The sequence below is a fragment of the Leptonychotes weddellii genome, chromosome 12 (genome assembly GCF_054177405.1).
Source record: "Leptonychotes weddellii isolate Sample4059 chromosome 12, ASM5417740v2, whole genome shotgun sequence".
Lineage (NCBI taxonomy): Eukaryota > Metazoa > Chordata > Mammalia > Carnivora > Phocidae > Leptonychotes > Leptonychotes weddellii.
In genome coordinates this window covers 77,634,398-77,652,489 of record NC_138380.1, presented here as the reverse complement: position 1 = coordinate 77,652,489, position 18,092 = coordinate 77,634,398, and the positions used below count along the sequence as shown (strand labels likewise).

Genomic DNA, 18,092 nt, shown 5'->3' with positions numbered 1-18,092 from the left:
TCTGCCTGCTGCTCCCCCTACTTGTGCTCTCTCTCTCCCTCTCTCTCTCTAATAAATAAATAAAATCTTAAAAAAAAAATTCCCTTTCATGTTTGTGCCAATATTTTCTGAAATGACCAGTTAGAACATCATCATTATAATTCTTCACATTTTTTCCCTATCTTTTTATGGAGTTGAACTCTTTCGATTTTCACCACAGCCCTGAAAAATAGATAGTGCAAATTTTGAAGTCTTCTTTTGAAAAATAAGTAATTATCTAAGGTCAACATAAGCCATCAAGCTGTGGTACAAACCCAAAATGTTTGTTCTGATTCCAGATTTACTGTTAGAAGTTACCCAATGCAATCAAGTTATTTTATAGATCGAGAAAACGAGACATGCAGTGATATGGCATAGGTCATGGAGAGAATGAGTGCCAGACCTAGATTGCAGCCTCCATTCTTCTGTATCTGGAACTCATAGTCTTTCTATCAGTCCACTGACCAGTGGCACCTAAATACTTTGCATTAGTGTTTTCACAAATATGCAGACTCTTTAATTCACTATCCAGTGAATAACATAACTTTTACTAAGGTGTTGTTTGGAATTGATAAACTATTTTACCAGTTTTGTCCTTGTCTTTCCTAAAGATGCCTCTGAGGCAAATTAACACAAGGCTTACTTAGTTAAAAGGTGTTTAAGACAGCAGAGCCACTCAAGTACGTTTCTTTGATGAATTTTAGTGATTTGAAAAGGTGGTAGGAAAACTATTTTTATTGCGAAGTTTCGGAAGGCATTTCTGGGATACGAGTGGTTTAAGAAAACTCTGGAAGATGTTAAATGGTGAAAACATTTTGCAGTGGTCAAGCAAATGCATTAGCTTATTACTTTTATTGTTCTTACTGTTACCTGATTTGATTTCTGAGCTAAATCTAACCTATAATAATGTTTATTGTGACCATTTATTATTAGCACCTAATCATCTTTTCCGTATGTGTTTCTTATGTGAGAATTTACCAATTAGTTATTAAAGCATTTAACATTATATAATACGCATAACACAGACTAATCATGTATTCCACAAATATTTACTGTAAGGCTACTGTATGTCAAGCACTGAGTACCAATATAGGAAAAAAAAATAGATAAAAATCCCTATGTCTAGGGTACATATAGCCTAGTAAGAAGACACAGTTCAAATTAACTAAAAAAATATTTGCTGAGCACCCATCCTCTGTCAAGAGGGCCAGACTCTGAGCAGGCTAGAGCAGGCTAATATCTTAGCACCTCATCAGATTCATAATCCTTAAGGGCTTGTTGAATTATTTAGTGGAGGCAGAGATAACACGATCGTTTTAATAACAAAAATTGTACATGTTTTTTATTGTTTATAATCAAGGATCTATTACTTGTGGTTTTCTGAACCAGGCAAATTGCTGATAAAGCTCATATGAAGCTATTTAGAAATTAGACAATAAAAAGTCCTTTATCTTGGCATATAGCACTCCTCCTTTCAGTTTTAGAAACCTAGCATGTGAGTTGGGAGCTTTTGACAGATGTTTGGCGCCTGGGTATAATCCTTCTTGATATATGAATCAGTCCAATCAGCCTTCCCTTATTCTAAAATTCTCTGATCACTCCTGAGAAATTTGGCATTTCTGCTTCTTTTAATAGTTAATGAGAGCAATCCTTTTGTGCATTGACAAAACAAAACATGTTTTTATCTGCTTAGAGGTGTCTTCCCTCCCTAGATCCACTTTGTTGTTGATTTACAAAGCAAAGAAAGATAAAAACTCTGCCAGTGATAAATGTTTGCCTCTCTTTCATGTTATATATTCTGCAACTCTCAGTGCTTTTTCACCAAAATGATTATTTTTTATTGCAATGCAGTATCACATAGCAATTATTGAAAACACTAAGTGAGAATTGGAGTTCCAGCTACATTTGACTGAATGCATACAGTATCACTGGTGATTCTTGGTACCCTTAGCCACTGCATGCTCCACTTGGAAGTGGTGCCTCAGCTCATGAATGTGCAGCTCCATGGCCGCCAGGTCTGGACTCCCTTGGGCCTCGTCTGGGGCTGTCTGGCTCTCCCCCTAGCCCGCCTACAGTGCCTGGTGGAGCTATATGCAGATGATGTCAATCTTGGTCTTATTGTCCTGCAGTATCTGCTGGGTCTTCAACAGCAGCTTCCTGTCCTTGGTGCTGCCATTGCTGTGTGTCTGGATCATGTTTTCTGACCCCCGCTTCACCTTCAGCTTGACGGCCAAATGAGTGTAGACCATCTATGCATTGCCAGATTTCCACATATGCACACAGTGTGGTCATACATCATGACCCACATCTCTTCTGGGAAGTTGGTGAATTTCTTTTGACATGTATAGGAAGACACTCCCAGAAATCGCAAACATAAAATTGTTGTGGAAAAATGATCATTTCAGAAAAGAGCAAATGGAATTACGGTATTGGGCCTGGTCTCAAGTCAAACTATCTCCAGTCAGATTCATAAGTTATTAGTTGGGTTTCCATTCCTGAAATTGCTTTTCACACACTAAAATATCAAAATTAATTATGGCAATAGAACACAAATGCATACTTTAAAAACTACTATGTATAAACACAAAGGTGTAAAATCTATATTATAAATACCCTTTTGGGAGAAATTTTTTCTGCGTGGGCTGGATCTAATAATAGTTGTTCAGAAAATGGCTTTTTTCTTGTAAACGCAGACTTTTTTTATTTTTCTTTTTTTCTTTTCCTTGCTTTCCTGTCTTTTTTTTCTCATGGACCTTCAAATTGCATTCCAAGTTGGAGTTGTCCTTTGGAAAATTCCCACTACTGATTCAATATGCCAAAGACCTCTGAAAGTCTTTGAATTGGGTGAGGAAGATCATTCATGGCATCTTTTCAGTGGTGCCTTGCTCACTTTTTAATGGAGATTAAACTCCTGTTATAAACAGTAAACTTTCTTTTCAACGCTTTCTGCTAAATTCTATGGAAGAGTACTTGTGATTCTATATCTGTGCTTGTAATTCATCCCAGAAATCTAACTATAGGCCAACGACCTCTCTCCTTAAGGAGATAAAGGCATCCTTTTTCTTTTAAGAAACTCAGACTTCTCTTTAATAACTACTTTTTGCTTTATGCTGTTCACATGGGACAGCCCCAAACCCAACACTCAGTTTTTTCTCTTTTGACCTTGTTATTCTTTCACTACTTAGGTCAATAGAGTCTTCCTCCCAATAATACATGCAGTTTGATTTTCATCATATAGGTACATGTAGGTCCTCGAGGAGCTCATGGCTTTCCAGCACCAGGACTGAGTCCTCCCCTTTGACTGCACTGTCTGCGCTGGGGCTCTGCCCAGGTCCCATCACCCCTGAGGTGTCCTTAGGCCAGAAATGCTAAGCAGGCTACATGTTATGTACTAACTCTGAATAAACATAGGGGCTGCTTAGAGCCTAGGGTTGTGGGTAGTGAGATAGGCTGTGTCTGGGTTCATTACAAAGAATGCTGTGCTTGATTAGTGATGTCCACCATGGCAGACCTTCTAGACATGTCTAGAATGGGGACACTAGGAGAAGAGGCTGCATGCCAGCCACATGCCCAGACAGGGACAAGGAGTACATTCCATCCTTGCCTTAGGCTGTTGTTCTTGCTTCCCAGGCTGCATTGTCTCACACACCAGGTAGCTGAGGAGGCATTGTGAAGGCCATGAAGGTACAAGCGGCTTCCCTAGGCTCTGGAAGGACCAGCATAAGCTCCAAGCTACGGGGAGCTTGGAAGGACAGCTCATGCAGAGTTTGGTGGTCTTTAAGAACACATAGACCTTGTGATTACTGGATAGTGAACATTAATGCTGAAACTTGTTTTAAAGGGAAGGAAATATTTATACATTTGACAGTCGGAAAAAATGGTACAGCTTAGGAATAAAAGATGTAATTATAAAAAAGAGAGCAGGGGCACACGGGTGGCTCAGTCAGTTAAGCATCTGACTCTTGGTTTCAGCTCAGGTCATGATCTCATGGGTTGTGGGATTGAGCCCTGTGTCTGGCTCTGCACTCAGCAGGGAGTCTGCTTGAAGATTCTCTCCCTCTGCCCCTTCCCCCACTCTCACACATGTGCTCTCTCTCTCTAAAATCAATCAATCAATCAATCAATCAATCTTAAAAATTATAAAAAATAAAAAAGAGAGCAGTAAAACTTTGAAAAGCAAAAGCATTATGAAAACATTCACAAACTTTTACCATTTTGCGATGGCCTTGCCATAGTTTGAGAGTTTAATATAAAAAAATTTCTCCCTGAAGTTATTCATTACTCCTTTTTATATGTTTTAAAGAATTTGGTATTTTTTTCTTGTTTTAATAAGGGTCAAGCTGTGGCCGCAACCTAATTAACAAGTACAGTAATTTGCTGATGAAAGGGGGCAAGAATCTTTTCAAGTGAACTGATTCCTTTGAATGTCAAATTTACCAAATTCAGATCACCTCTCTCCTTTCCTATGTTCCACATATTTAGTAACATTTCCTGGTGGGTGGTTAACATCAGATTGCTGCTTAATGAATGACCTTCCAACTGTGAATGGACAAGGCACAGTAACATACTAGAACTCACTGGTAAAGCAGGAGAAAATGGTGGGAAAAGAAACCCACTACTGGGTTGCCCTAGGTTTAAAATGATTCTTTAATCTGTGAGCAAAATGAAATAAAGAAACAATACACTTCATTAGGCATTGTAACAACTATATTAAGCCCCTGTTTTATTCCATTTTTGGAAACTGGATGGCAATATTGCACATTGGAAGTGAATTGTGAACTGGAAAGTATAATTTTGATTCCTTCAAATGTTGACGTCATTATGACATGTGCCTTATGGGGGATATTTTCGTTTTAATTAACTACTCCTACTATTCCAGAAGCTTTAAGTCTGTTTAGGTAGAGAGACTGTAAGTACCTGAAGAGTGAATATTAATATATTTAAATAATAATTGTTATTATTAGCCCTATCTTTATGTAGGGAATCTGAATCCTAGAGTGATCAAAGAAGTTGGGCAAACTCAGCTAGCTTGTAAGTGGCAGCGTACTGCGTTTAAACGTTGGTCTTCCTGATTCTAGACACTGAGCTTCAACATCGTGCCTCCTCTGGATATACACTAATTCTTAAATGGCTGGAGCACACAGCTGCTCTAGGACTTCACTTAAAATTAGAATCTGGCGTGTTCTTTAAATTCATAACAATGACTATTTTGAGCTCTGAATATGGTGATCATAATGAACTTTCTTCATTATTTTTTTTTTCAAAGATTTTATTTATTTATCTGAGAGAGAGAGAATGAGAGAGAGAACATGAGAGGAGAGAGGGTCAGAGGCAGAAGAAGACTCCCTGCTGAGTAGGGAGCCAGATGAGGGACTTGATCCTGGGGCTCCAGGATCATGACCTGAGCTGAAGGCAGTTGCTTAACCAACTGAGCCACCCAGGTGCCCCTGAACTTTCTTCATTTGATAGAATCTATAGAGCTTTTATTTTTTAAGATTTTATTTATTTATTTGCGAGAGAGAGAATGAGAGGGAGAGAGAGAGAGCACATGAGTGGGGGGAGGGTCAGAGGGAGAAGCAGACTCCCTGCCGAGCAGGGAGCCCGATGCGGGACTCGATCCAGGGACTCCAGGATCATGACCTGAGCCGAAGGCAGTCGCTTAACCAACTGAGCCATCCAGGCGCTCAATGAAACTTTATTTATTTATTATTTTTTTTATAAAGATTTTATTTATTATTTGACAGAGAGAATGAGAGAGAGAGAGCACATGAGAGGGGGGAGGGTCAAAGGGAGAAGCAGACTCCCTGCCGAGCAGGGAGCCCGATGCGGGACTCGATCCAGGGACTCCAGGATCATGACCTGAGCCGGAGGCAGTCGCTTAACCAACTGAGCCACCCAGGTGCCTCTATAGAGCTTTTAAATTATAGATCATAACAGCCCAAAGGAATTTTTAAATTACTTATTTAATAGGGATTCTTGTTGGCAAACTTGCTCTAGAAATATCTGTATCTCCCAAGAAGATAATAAGTACTTACTAGAAACTTGTTTGAGAAATTTGGTCTACTCCTCAGAACAGGGAACAATGAGGACTTTTCTGACCTCTTCTGAAAAATTACTGCCCCTTAGGGAAAATTAAGTGGAAGTTGTGCCAATATAGTCATTAGCACCACAAATTTGATAGGTTTGCCCCCAAAGGGAAGCTGTAAATTACACTAAAATAATTCAGGCCTGTCACCATCTACCATAGCTGTTTATTTTTATAAGAAAAGAAAAATATAGTGTAGATTAAAAATTGGAGGACAATTTTTGAGTCTCTAGACTCTGAGAGTTACTGTGCTTTTAGCAATTTCTGAGTATAATATATAAATACATTTTTATGTTTAAATGTATAAATTTATGTTTATATATGTTACTTAGATATATTTATATTTATTTGTCATTATGTAAATGCATATATTCATAGATTTTAAAAATGACTGCTCTAATTCTGTAGGTAGACCCATGAATTATTTCCTAGTTCTAAATATGTTCAAAGTAGGCTTGCCATTATTGACATCAGCCGCACCCTGAGAGTGTGGAGCCAACATCTCATGGTACAAAGCAGAGGAACTTGTGTTCTTGCTGGTCACCTGGTTCTGTTCTTTCTTCTCCCCAAGATAAGATGTGAATTTGCAGGCCCTTAAAATGATTAACCATACATCTACCAGAGGGTTGGGCATCTTTATATTAAGATGTTATCTAAGGGGTTTAAGGGTCTGTAAAGAAAGTGATGCACATGATAATTATCTTCAACATGTGTTTGTGTCCTATCCCTCCAGGGTTTGGGCAGTGGTGGGATGAGGTTGGCATCCAGTGGTCTTGTCTTTGGTAGAGATGAGGCCAGGCATGAGGGGTGGTGGGGGCCGTTGGAGGAAATGTGAGCTGATTAGAAGCCAAGGGACTCAACAGAGTACTGTGGGAGAGGCGATCAAGAGAAATGCTAATTTTTACACCTTGAAACCAATATAACACTGTATCTTAACTATACTGGAATTAAAGTTTAAAAAATAGAGAAATGCTATCTTTAAAGGCAAATCCCATGGAGTTGCTGGCCAAGTGGCCAAATTTCCAGCTGGAAACAGAAAAGAAGTTTGTCCAAAAGGAGATTAAATAAAAGGGCTTAGCTATGGACTAAAGGGTTGGAGTAGAGAGCACAAGCCATAGGCCACATGAATTTAAAGATCAGACCCTGAAAGCAAGAGAGAGAGAAAGCTACCTTCAAATCTTTGAACCAGATCAATGACAATTTAATGTGATGGTTAAAAGCAAGGACCTAACACTCATACTGCCTGAGTTTAATCAGTCATGTGACATTAGGCAAATCACATAATAATTCTGTGTCCCAGAAAAATGGGAATAATAGTATCTATCTTGTAGAGTTGTTGTCAGGATTAATCGAGCTAATTTATTTAGAGCCCTTACAATTGTACCTAGCAAAGGATAGATTTCATTTCTTAACAGGTGTTATAATAATAATAATAACAATATGTATGTGTATATATACATGGTATATATGTGTGTGTTTATATATACATATATGTATGTGTATTTAAATGTATATATAAGTATATGTGTATATGTCTCATATAAAAACATATAAATGGTTTATATATATAAACATATGCCAGTCACATTAGTATTATTACTACTTTGACTTTTCCCAAGCAGTGGACTTCAGATAATAACATTGGGCACGTGGTGTGCTTCTCAAGCCAGTTTCTAATTGCTGAGCCCTTTCTTCAAACATTAAATACTTTAGAACACATAAAGCACAGGTGCTCTGGTTTGAAGTGGGGGTGCCCGCTGACCCTCCCCTGGACACCCACGGAGACCCCGAGGCACCACTGTGGAACACATTCTGAAAACTTGGAAAGAATCCACCGCCTGGAATCAAGACCTTGAATCAGGTCCTATTTGCCACTAACAGGCTGTGTATACCCTTCAGCATGTTCTCACTGGCCTCAGTTCCCTGATCCGTGCACTGTAAAGAGCTAGAATTACTTCAGTAGTTTTCAAACTCTGCCCCTTTAAGACCCTGAGAGTTCCCGAGAAGTGTGCGGGGAAGTTTTGGGGAATGGGTGGTGAGGAGCATGCTGTGTGAGCAGGAGGGAACCCAAGGACTTCAAAAGCTAGGAAGAGAGGAATATACTGAGATTTCATGTTTATTTGAAGAATGAGTTACCACTGCTGAAGAAATTTTGACTAGATGATAAAAGAGCCTTCAGTTTCAATTATTCCCTAGTCCCTCATCGAACCAAAGTAGCAGAAATCAGAACATGAATGAAAGCAACAAGTACTAAATCTGAGGAAACCGAGTAATGGGGAAAGCAATGTGGACTATTCACAAGGTGCTGTGCAGTGACCAGGCTATTTCAGGATCGCTGCTCTCCAGGGAAAAGGCAAAACCTCTGTTGCCTGAGTTTTATCTAGATACTTTGGCCTCATTGTGTTCATGGGAACATAGACTGGCAAGATGATAACTAAGTTTGTGGACCAATGAGAAATATTACAATGGGGATATTCTATACTCACAATCAGAAGACAACTACAGTGAACAATTAAACACTGTACGTTGTGGGACTTTCCTTGGTGGTTAGTGATTTCAGAAAATATGTTCCTTCCAAAGCAAATGTCAAATTAAAATTTTCCATTTATGATTGCTGTGTTGCGGCTAGAGGTGTCTGTGAACTCAGAAGCTCTCGACTTGACTGAGATTTGACAACGAAATGTATTTAGGTAAATCAAGTTCCCATGTCCCCTCTGGGCGTAACACCTGTAATTGATGAGTGAGTCCATAGGCCATGGTTATGGCTTGGATTGGCCCTATGTTTAGTCCTCCTCATTTTCAGCTTGCTAAAAGCAAAGGAAAACCTATAAACATATGTGAACAAATAGAGTGGTAACATCTGTTTATCAGTAATTTTGATAATGATTGTGCAACAAGGGCGGATTACCTTACAAACATCACAGGCAGTGTGAGATGAATGCTGCCCAGTGACTTTTCTCTCCAATTCTGTCTTCCTTCCACCATTCAAAGCTCTCACTGTTGTGCCATTGTGTATGTGTGTGGATGTGGATGTGTTAAAATGCCACATTTCCCATCTCACTGCTGAAATATGTTAGCTTGGAGCAATGTCGCCCATTAACACTTAAGCGTGGCTTAGTTTATCAGATTCTGTTTGGAGAGTTGGGTCCTGGCATCTGACACTAATGATAGGGACAATTCAACGGGGAGTAGAAATGGGAAAGGTCTGCAGCACAGAGGAGGAAGGTATATCCACATAGAGACCGAAGTGGGGAATGTTGGGAGCCACGAGGTCCTGCGGGCCCCACAGAGGATAAAATGTTGACTGAGAGATACACAAACGGGGGGCGGGGGGGGCGGAATGCAGAGGCCAAACTTTGCCCTCTGGTGACCTAGCACAGTGCCTTATACATAATCCATCTTTAGTAAATGATGCCTGAATCACATTATTTTTTGTCCTCAGGTGGTTTTGGGAGAACTAAAGTTGAGATTTAATTTTAATATTTTTTAGTTATTAAAAAGATTTGCGTATGGCTTATTTTCTAAAATCAGTTTTCTTCAAGAGGCATGATTTTCTATTTTAAATTTGTTCAAACAATACATTTTGTGCCAGAAAAGTTCTTTTTTTTTTTTTAAAGATTTTATTTATTTGACAGAGAGAGCACAAGCAGAGGGAGAGAGAGGGAGAAGCAGGTTCCCTGCTGAGCAAGGAGCCCGATGTGGGACTCGATCCCAGGACCCTGGGATCATGACCTGGGCCGAAGGCAGCCGCTTAACCAACTGAGCCACCCAGGCGTCCCCAGAAAAGTTCTTTTTAAGGAAACATACCTCAAATAGGAGGCATAAATAAGTTTTCCTTTAATAAAAATGGTTCCTTTTATAGCCACTGAATAACACATCTGCTGCAAGGGTGCTATTTTTTTCACCAGTGAATGTGCACAGCTCTGATTAGAGGAGGTAAATGATGCACATCTCCTTCAAAGGGTGAGTTAGACCCTGTAGGGAGAAAAGGTGTATTTTATTACGACAGATTTTGTAATTATGAAAGCTCTGAATTGCCCTATTTTTAAAAAAAATACTTTTGAAAAAATGTAATTCTCTGTCTAAACTCTCTATGTGTCATGGTGACTGTTGATTTCAGAAAAAAAGTATATTCGGAGCATCTTTCTCAGTGCTAATATCATTATTGCTTCACAAGACATTTTATATCAGTCTTCCAAGGAAGAAATTTTAATAAGCATACTTTTTCTTCTATGCAGGATTTGCTTACATCTACTGTTTTCAGAATAAGCCCACAAATGTTACAGTATCTTTACAAAGAAAGCCAGAAGATAATTCTCAACCCAGGGGCCTTGGTCTAAGCCCTTGTTCATTTGTATCACTGTTCAAATGCACTCATTTTTTAAAAGATCGTATCTACACAATAGCATTTAAAAATGAGGTTTTTCAAAAAGTTGTAAAAATACATTAAATTGTCACCAAACTTATTACAAGATTTAGATTAACCTTTCCTATTCATTTTCAGGGCTACGGCGACACACAGGGGCCAGATTATTTTCAAAGATGCTTTAGCCCAGCAGCTGTGTGAACAAGGAGGTAAGAATCATCTCTGACACCTCTATGTTGGTTGTGTCAAAATTATTCATGGTAGGCCTGATGTTCTATGTACTAAGTACTTGATCACGATGCTTTAAAAATGGAATTATGGATCCCTTCATGTCCCTAAGAATTAGGTATTTAGTAATTACTGATAAAGATCTGTAGACTTCTGAAAATACTAAGTGTGAGCAAAACAAACCAAGAGAAAATTTGTCTACTTTTCCTATTTTTTTCTCTGATTACATTTAGTTGTCCTGGAAATATAAAGCTTAGTAGTTTTAAAATTCTACAGAAACATATCTGCTTAATTTACCACTTAAATTTCTTGCCAACGTCCTTGAAAATGTTTCTGTTTATTGCTTTTAAACATGATCTTGTGTTCAGTATTTATGTGCTTGTTTCAACTGTGTGCACCATTTATTTCAGATTTGTGGATAGATACTGTATCATTTTAGATACATTAAGTGGACATGAAGTAGTCACATTAAATGACTTCTACTTTGTGAGTGCCTCATACACATCCTAACTTTCACCTAAACCAGACTCACAGATGCATATATGCACACGTACACACATGTACACACACATGTACACACACCATGAAAGGTGGAAAACAGGATCCATGCCCCAACACAAATTTGTTCACTTTACTTCTTGAGCTTCTACCTGACTTTGTGTCTTCATTGTAGCACTTACCACTTCACATAGAATTTCCCTCTGAAAAGAAACGAGTATTACCCATCAGAGACTGAGCTTCTCAGGCATAAACTATGCCTTTAGAGCTCTTTGGTTCCCCAGAACCTGGCATAAGACAATTCAAAAAATGCTGACAGATTGAATACAAGTTTTTCTCAGTCACACATCTATTCATTGGTTTAAGCATTTGACAATGAATACATTTGAAGCCAGTCTTTGTTAAAGTCATGCTATTTTCACCATCATCATAGGCATAATACCAATTTTTATTTACACAGCGATATTTTTCGGAAATTTGTTAACTTAAGATTTTTGAATTTAAAGGAAATTTCTACTAATCTTATTTCTGCTAAAGAGAATCTAATGGGTTTAGGAAAGAAGTGAGGAAAAATTATATTGGTTTTTGAAAGGCCTAAGAAAATACCATTTATTATTTGTAGTAATATATACATCCTCGATATGGCTTTATCTTGGTAATGCGATACTGGATGATTATTACTGGCAAACTCCTGATTGTTTACATATATAACTCTTGAATCAGAAAACCCCATTCTAATTATAGTTTCAAATATATTATCAGTGTTCTTGGGTTGAACAGATTTTTACTGTGACTTTTGTGAATGCAAAACTGTGATAGCCTTTGTAGTAAGCTCAAGAAATCTATCACGATGTAACTCTTTTTTCAGACTGAGAATGCTCACAATACTGAAAATATAAAACACTATATAACATAGTGAACATTAATGTTCTGAAAAATGCGTAGTGTCAGAAAAAGATAGGTCTAATTTTATTAACATTTAATATTGTTTAAAAGCTGATCTCTTTTAAGCATTGGATTTTTGAGTCTTTTCCATTGTATTGTTGGAATTGGGTTCACTTAAAATGAAAAGAAAAAGCCAAGAAAAACCAGTGGGAAAAAATTCTCAACCAGTGGGTTAAAAAAAAAAGCCTTATATAGTTCAGATTGCACACGAATATGATTTACACAATGGTAGATGTTCATGTTATTAAAAATGCTATTCAGCCCAGGACCAAAGGAAAACACTGAGCTTTTCAACAGCATCTAATCAATTGAAATCATATCAATCCATCCAAGATAGGGTGGGAAGGATACTAATAAGCGTGATGGCTTCCTGCTGTCAAGAATAATAAGGGAAATAATTGGTGCTATAAACCATAGATCTATTTTGGACCTATCTACTTTTAATTAAAACATTAATTATCTCCTTAAATAAAATAACATAAATTTAACATATTATAATTTCTTATACATTGGATGGAGAATATTTAATGTATTTATGAGAGAGAAAAAAATGACAATCAGTATATACCAAAGCATAGTGCCTTTCAATTACAACATACTCAGTAGGTTTGTTGATTTTAATTAAATTAAACAATTTAAACAAAGCAGATTTTGTTTTGTGAAGCTTGGGGACAGCTATTATTATAAGACTATTGGTGACTAAGCATATCGAAAAAGTAAAATGATCAGAAAGCATACTAGCCTTGGATAGTCTGTCATCTCGATCCTTCTCCTTAAAAGACATTCGTTGAAGGATTTTATTCTGCAAACATGTATCTAACACCTACAAGACCCTGTCTTAGCTCACAGTACTAAATATAGCTATAAAAGTAAAGAAAGACCCATTTCTGTTCTCAAGGGGTGGGATGTAAATGGCAGATCAGCTACATTTGCCTGGGGGCTTTAGGAAAGGCTCCCCAGGGAGCAAGTCCTGAAGGGTCAGCAGCAGTTTAAGAAAAAAAGAAGAGGAATTCCATCTATCTCCTTCCCATTTCTACTGATCCACCTTGGATCACACCCCATCATTTCCTTCAGGCTTTGCTTAATAGCCACCTCTTAGGATTCCCTGCTCCCACTTTCCGGCACCCTAATCAGGGCTACAATAATGAGCTTTCTAAAATGGAAACATGATTATATCATGTCCCTGCTTAAAACCCTTCAATATCTCTATTGGAGGCAATAGTTCACCTTCAAGGTAAAAATCTCTACTGCTTATCACAGCATACAAAGAAAATCCCTTACAACGTGGCTTCAGTTTGCCTTCCCCACCTCATTACTTTTTTTTTTTTTTTAAGATTTTATATATTTATTTGAGAGAGTGGATGGGAGAGGGAGAGAGAATCTGAAACAGACTCCATGCTGAGTGCAGAGCCGGACACAGGGCTCAAACCCATGACCACAAAAGATCATGACCTGAGCCAAAACCAAGAATTAGACACTTAACCAACTGAACCACCCAGGCGCCCCTCCCCACCTCATTTCTTGTCATCCTATCATTTCTACCTTAAAATTCTCAGAATGCACCTCACTCCATTACTTTCATATTATTTACACACTATACCCCCTGTTCCCCCATTTTCTTGGGCTGGACTACCTTTATATGGCTTGTCTGGCTCACTCAGCCTTTCAGACCTTTCTTAGATATTGCCTCCTCCTGAAGAAAAACATCTCTGATCCTTCTCAAGCTCCTCCTCAAGCTGGTCTTGGACTCTCATACATGGTTACATAATCCCTGGACACACCTCTCAAGGTACAATAATAATACAAATGAAAACACAATCAGCACTGTTATATGCCAGACTCCACTCTCCCCATTCATTCTACAAACATGACTTCATTTAATCTTTACTGCAACTCTCCGAAGAAGGAGGAACTATTATGACCTCCACTTTAAAGATGATGAAACAAAGACACAGTGAGAATAACTTGCTTAAGGTCACACAGCTAGAAATTGGCAGAGCTGGGACGGGAGCTCAGGCAGTTTGGCCAGTAGCCCATAATATTAACCATTACATTACACTGCCTTTCCAATGAAGCACTTACTTCAGCATGAGCTCATTTAACTTGACAGCCATTTATTGCATATTATAATAAGAACATTATTACAGGTGCTTTATCCGCCATTAGATAGAAGCTCCTTGAGGACAGGGACTGTGCTTTTTATTACCGAATTGCTAAAGCCTCACATATTGTCTGTATGCACCCAGTAAATGTTTATTGAATGAATGAATGAATGAACAGTTGAATCAAACTAGTCTGATAGATGTGGGAAAGAGGAAGCTACCTGGCAGGTCATTACAGCTAAGCTGGGAAGGTAAGTGGAGCAGGTTGTAAAGGGCCCTCTGTTTGCTCGGGAGTTTAAACACTGTTCTGTGGGCAAGTGGGAAGCAGGATGGTGACATGAGCCATCTGTGTTTTTGAAAGAAAACTGGGGATGGGGGTGGAATGGGTTGTAGAGATTAGGAGTTGGAGGAAGTTAAACACAGTAGTAGGATGCTATTATCACCTGGGTGAGAGCTAAATTTTAAGCTAAATGAAAATTGACTCTTGGCGTGGTGCCTGGGTGGCTCAGTCGGTTAAGCATCTGCCTTTGACTCATCATGATCCCGGGGTCCTGGGATCAAGCCACGCATCGGGCTCCCTGCTGAGCAGGCAGCCCGCTTCTCCCTCTCCCTCTGCTGCTCCCCCTGCTTGTGTTCTCTCTCTCTGTCAAATAAATAAATAAAATCTTTTTAAAAAATTGGATCTTGGAGACTAGAAAGGGATATGGTAGAGAGACTTCGGAGAAGTGTGATCATTGTAGGGAATGAGGGCTGGAAGAGGGTCCAGGGTGATTCTGTGATTTCTGGCCTCAGTGACTCGGTGGCCAGTGATGCCAGGGACTGAGAGAAGAAATGGAGAAACGTTAGAGGTGTTTGGAAGAGAACATAACAGACTGGACTTCAACACGTTGTCCCTGAGGAGGTTGTTTTCCATCCTGCAGGGCTCTCCAACAGCCTGCGGCGGAAGAGAGGCAGATCTGAGAACCATCACCATGTTGGTTTTGAGCAGGGAACATGCTCATCCAGGGAGATCCCCAGGAGAAGGGAGGAAAGGCCCCAGTGTAGAAGGCTGGTGATGGCACAGGAGCAGGAAGAAAAAGGAATTCTGGAGAAGGGGCCAGCTTAGGAGACTGGGAGACTCAAGGAAGACATCTCAACATGGTAGAGATGTTCGACAGGGACAAAGGCTTCTGAGAGAACGGAGAGGATGAAGTATGAGAAAAGGCTTTAAGATTTTGCAGTTAGAAGTTCATTGGCCATTTGACTATAAATGAGGGTGGTTTCAGGAGAGGCCAGACCACCTGAAGCTGCCTTGTAGTGTGGAAAGCTCTTGCCCAGGCTTTGGAGACAGGCAAGGGAAGAAAGATGACTGTGAGTTGAGAAGTAAATGTGAGGCAATGTTTAAAGTTGAGGCTTTGAAAAAAATCGAGGATTAAAGGGAAGGAGAGAGATAGGGCAAGCAGAGGGGAAAGCAGACTCAAGGGAAGGCTGGGGGTTCTCTCTTTCCCACCCACACCCCCTGATAGAACCAGAACATATTTATGAGCATCCAGGGCTTTGTAACCAAAGACCACTGGGAGCACCCCAGTAGTTGACAGGTTGGGTTTAGTGCTCGTTCCAGCATAGAGAAGGCAGGCCATGGAACCGTGGGACATCTCAATAGAGGGTGTGACAAAGGGATTATTATGAGATTTGGGCCTGTGTTTCATGATTTTGGCGAAGGTTTGTGGAAGTGGGGCTTTGCTCTGTATTGGATGCTGTAACCAGTAGTTCTGGTTAGGGATCTCAATAAATCCTATCTACAGGGGAGGCAGACTAGAGTGAGGGGAAGCTATACTTGGTGAAAAGACAGTACAGTCACCACTATTAGCCAGGAGAAGGGGCGATTGGTGTACTGTGAGTTGGACAGTGTTCTGGTTAGGTCTGTGTTCAGGTATAATTATGAAGTGGCCCTGTGTCAGTCTTGACCCATCATGATCCCAGAGTGGCTTTGTCTGCAGTTGATGTTCTGTGAAATCATTTCTTTAAAAAAAAAAAAAAATTATTCATTTGACGAAGAGAGAGAGCACAAGCAAGGGGAGCAGCAGGTAGAGGGAGAGGGAGAAGCAGGCTCCCCAGTGAGCAGGGAGCCCGACAAGGGACTTAATCCCAGGACCCTTGGATCATGACTTGAGCCAAAGGCAGACGCTTAACCGACTGAGCCACCCAAGTGCTCCCTTGAAGTCATTTCTGTTCATTGGGAGAAGCAAAGCCCAGCTGTGAGTGCCCGGCCAGCTCCTAGATACCGGGGGCTGCTTTTCCTTTCTTGAGGTCGAGGAGAGAGTGCTAGTGGACGTTTACTTTTGGATTTAGACTTTATGAAGACTTTGGAATCATAGAGAAGTCGGTCTGGACCCAACCTCTGTGTAACCTTACTTTCAGAGCCTGGACACACACAAAGTACAGGCTCAGTTAATGATAAAGGAGGAGGGATCTTGCTGGAGCCAAGTTTTATTCAAGGTCAGCCAGTGTGAAATCAAAAGCCTGATGAGTAGATCAGTGTGGTGAGATTGTGGATGTTTAATTTTTTTCTTTAAACTTATCTGTATTTTTAAAAATTTTTTTATATTGAACTTATATCATTTGGGTTATAAAGAAATAACAAATTTTCTACCCCTTCCCCCAAATAACAAATATGGGGCTATACTTAAGAAGGAGGAGGGACAATTCTGTTGAGGCAGACGGACTTCTAAGAACTATAGAAAAATTCTAAATCACAACTCCCATGCCTCTTCCTTTGTGAGGACTTGCCTGATGCTCTTAACATGATTGCTCTCTGTGATGTCATAATTATTTATTTAGCTACTCCTGCCCTTCCACTGAAAGCTTCAGGAGGGCAGGAATCATGACTTAATTTTTTATTTTTCTGAATACCCAACAGTGCTTGGCATAAAAGCAGATGCCCTATACATGTTTGCTAAATGACCACCTTAAACATTTTGCAATTGAAAAATCACTGCCCTTCCCAAAAAATCTTCTTTAACCCTGACCTTATGCTATGGAACACCATGAGTCAGTGTGGCTCTAACAGAAAGCAGTGTCACGAAGGAATGTCCTTTGCACTGACCTCAGTTTGAAAAATGTATAAATCACCATTTTAAGAAATCAGAAAATTATTCACAGGTTTTCATCTAAACACTGAGCACCCCCAGTGCTCTCAGAATGTACACCAGGTTCAGAGACTTCAGGTTTCACCTTGAATCCTGAGCTCCTAAGTAATTACAAACACACCTCTAGCTGAGTTCTGCTGACAGGTCACAGTCCTTCTGAAGAACCAGAGGATTTCTCATTTCTAGTCTGGGGTGGGGATGGGGAGGTGCTAGGTTGTATACTCTCAATTTTCTTGAAAGTGGAAGATGCTCAGGTTCATGCACCAGGAGTAGACAATAAAGAAGTGAATTCAGGGGCACCTGGGTGGCTCAGTTGGTTAAGCATCTGCTTTCTTCTCAGCTCAGGATCTCAGGATCCTGGGATCGAGCCCTGCATCCTGCTTTCTGCTCAGTAGGGAGTCTGCTTCTTCCTCTGCCCCTCTCCCCTGCTTGTGCTCGCCCTCTCTCCATCTGAAATAAATAAAATCTTTTAAAAAAAACAGAAAATGTTGAGATGAGTGTGGTTAATGTATAGGCTGGGGATGAGGACATATTTGAATTTATGCTCTGATCCTGCGACTGTCAATTCCTCATCTGTAGATTAGCAACAAAGCCAAGAAAATTAACTTGACAAAGTATACATTACTCCTATATGGCGGGACTAGAATCCGTATCTCAGGGCTCACCACCCAGTGTTGGTTCGATTATACAAAGTAGATTCTTAAAATTTAAAAAGTAGACAT

General features: G+C 39.7%; 1 protein-coding gene across 1 annotated transcript in view; it reads left to right on the top strand.

The window, feature by feature from the left end:
• The first annotated feature begins 10,046 nt into the window (after positions 1 to 10,046).
• RELN (reelin) overlaps positions 10,047 to 18,092 on the top strand; it is a 288,596-nt gene continuing 280,550 nt past the window's right edge. The window contains 2 exon segments of the mRNA XM_081799707.1: positions 10,047 to 10,066; positions 10,608 to 10,678. Of these exon segments, the coding sequence (XP_081655833.1) occupies positions 10,047 to 10,066; positions 10,608 to 10,678 (91 nt within the window).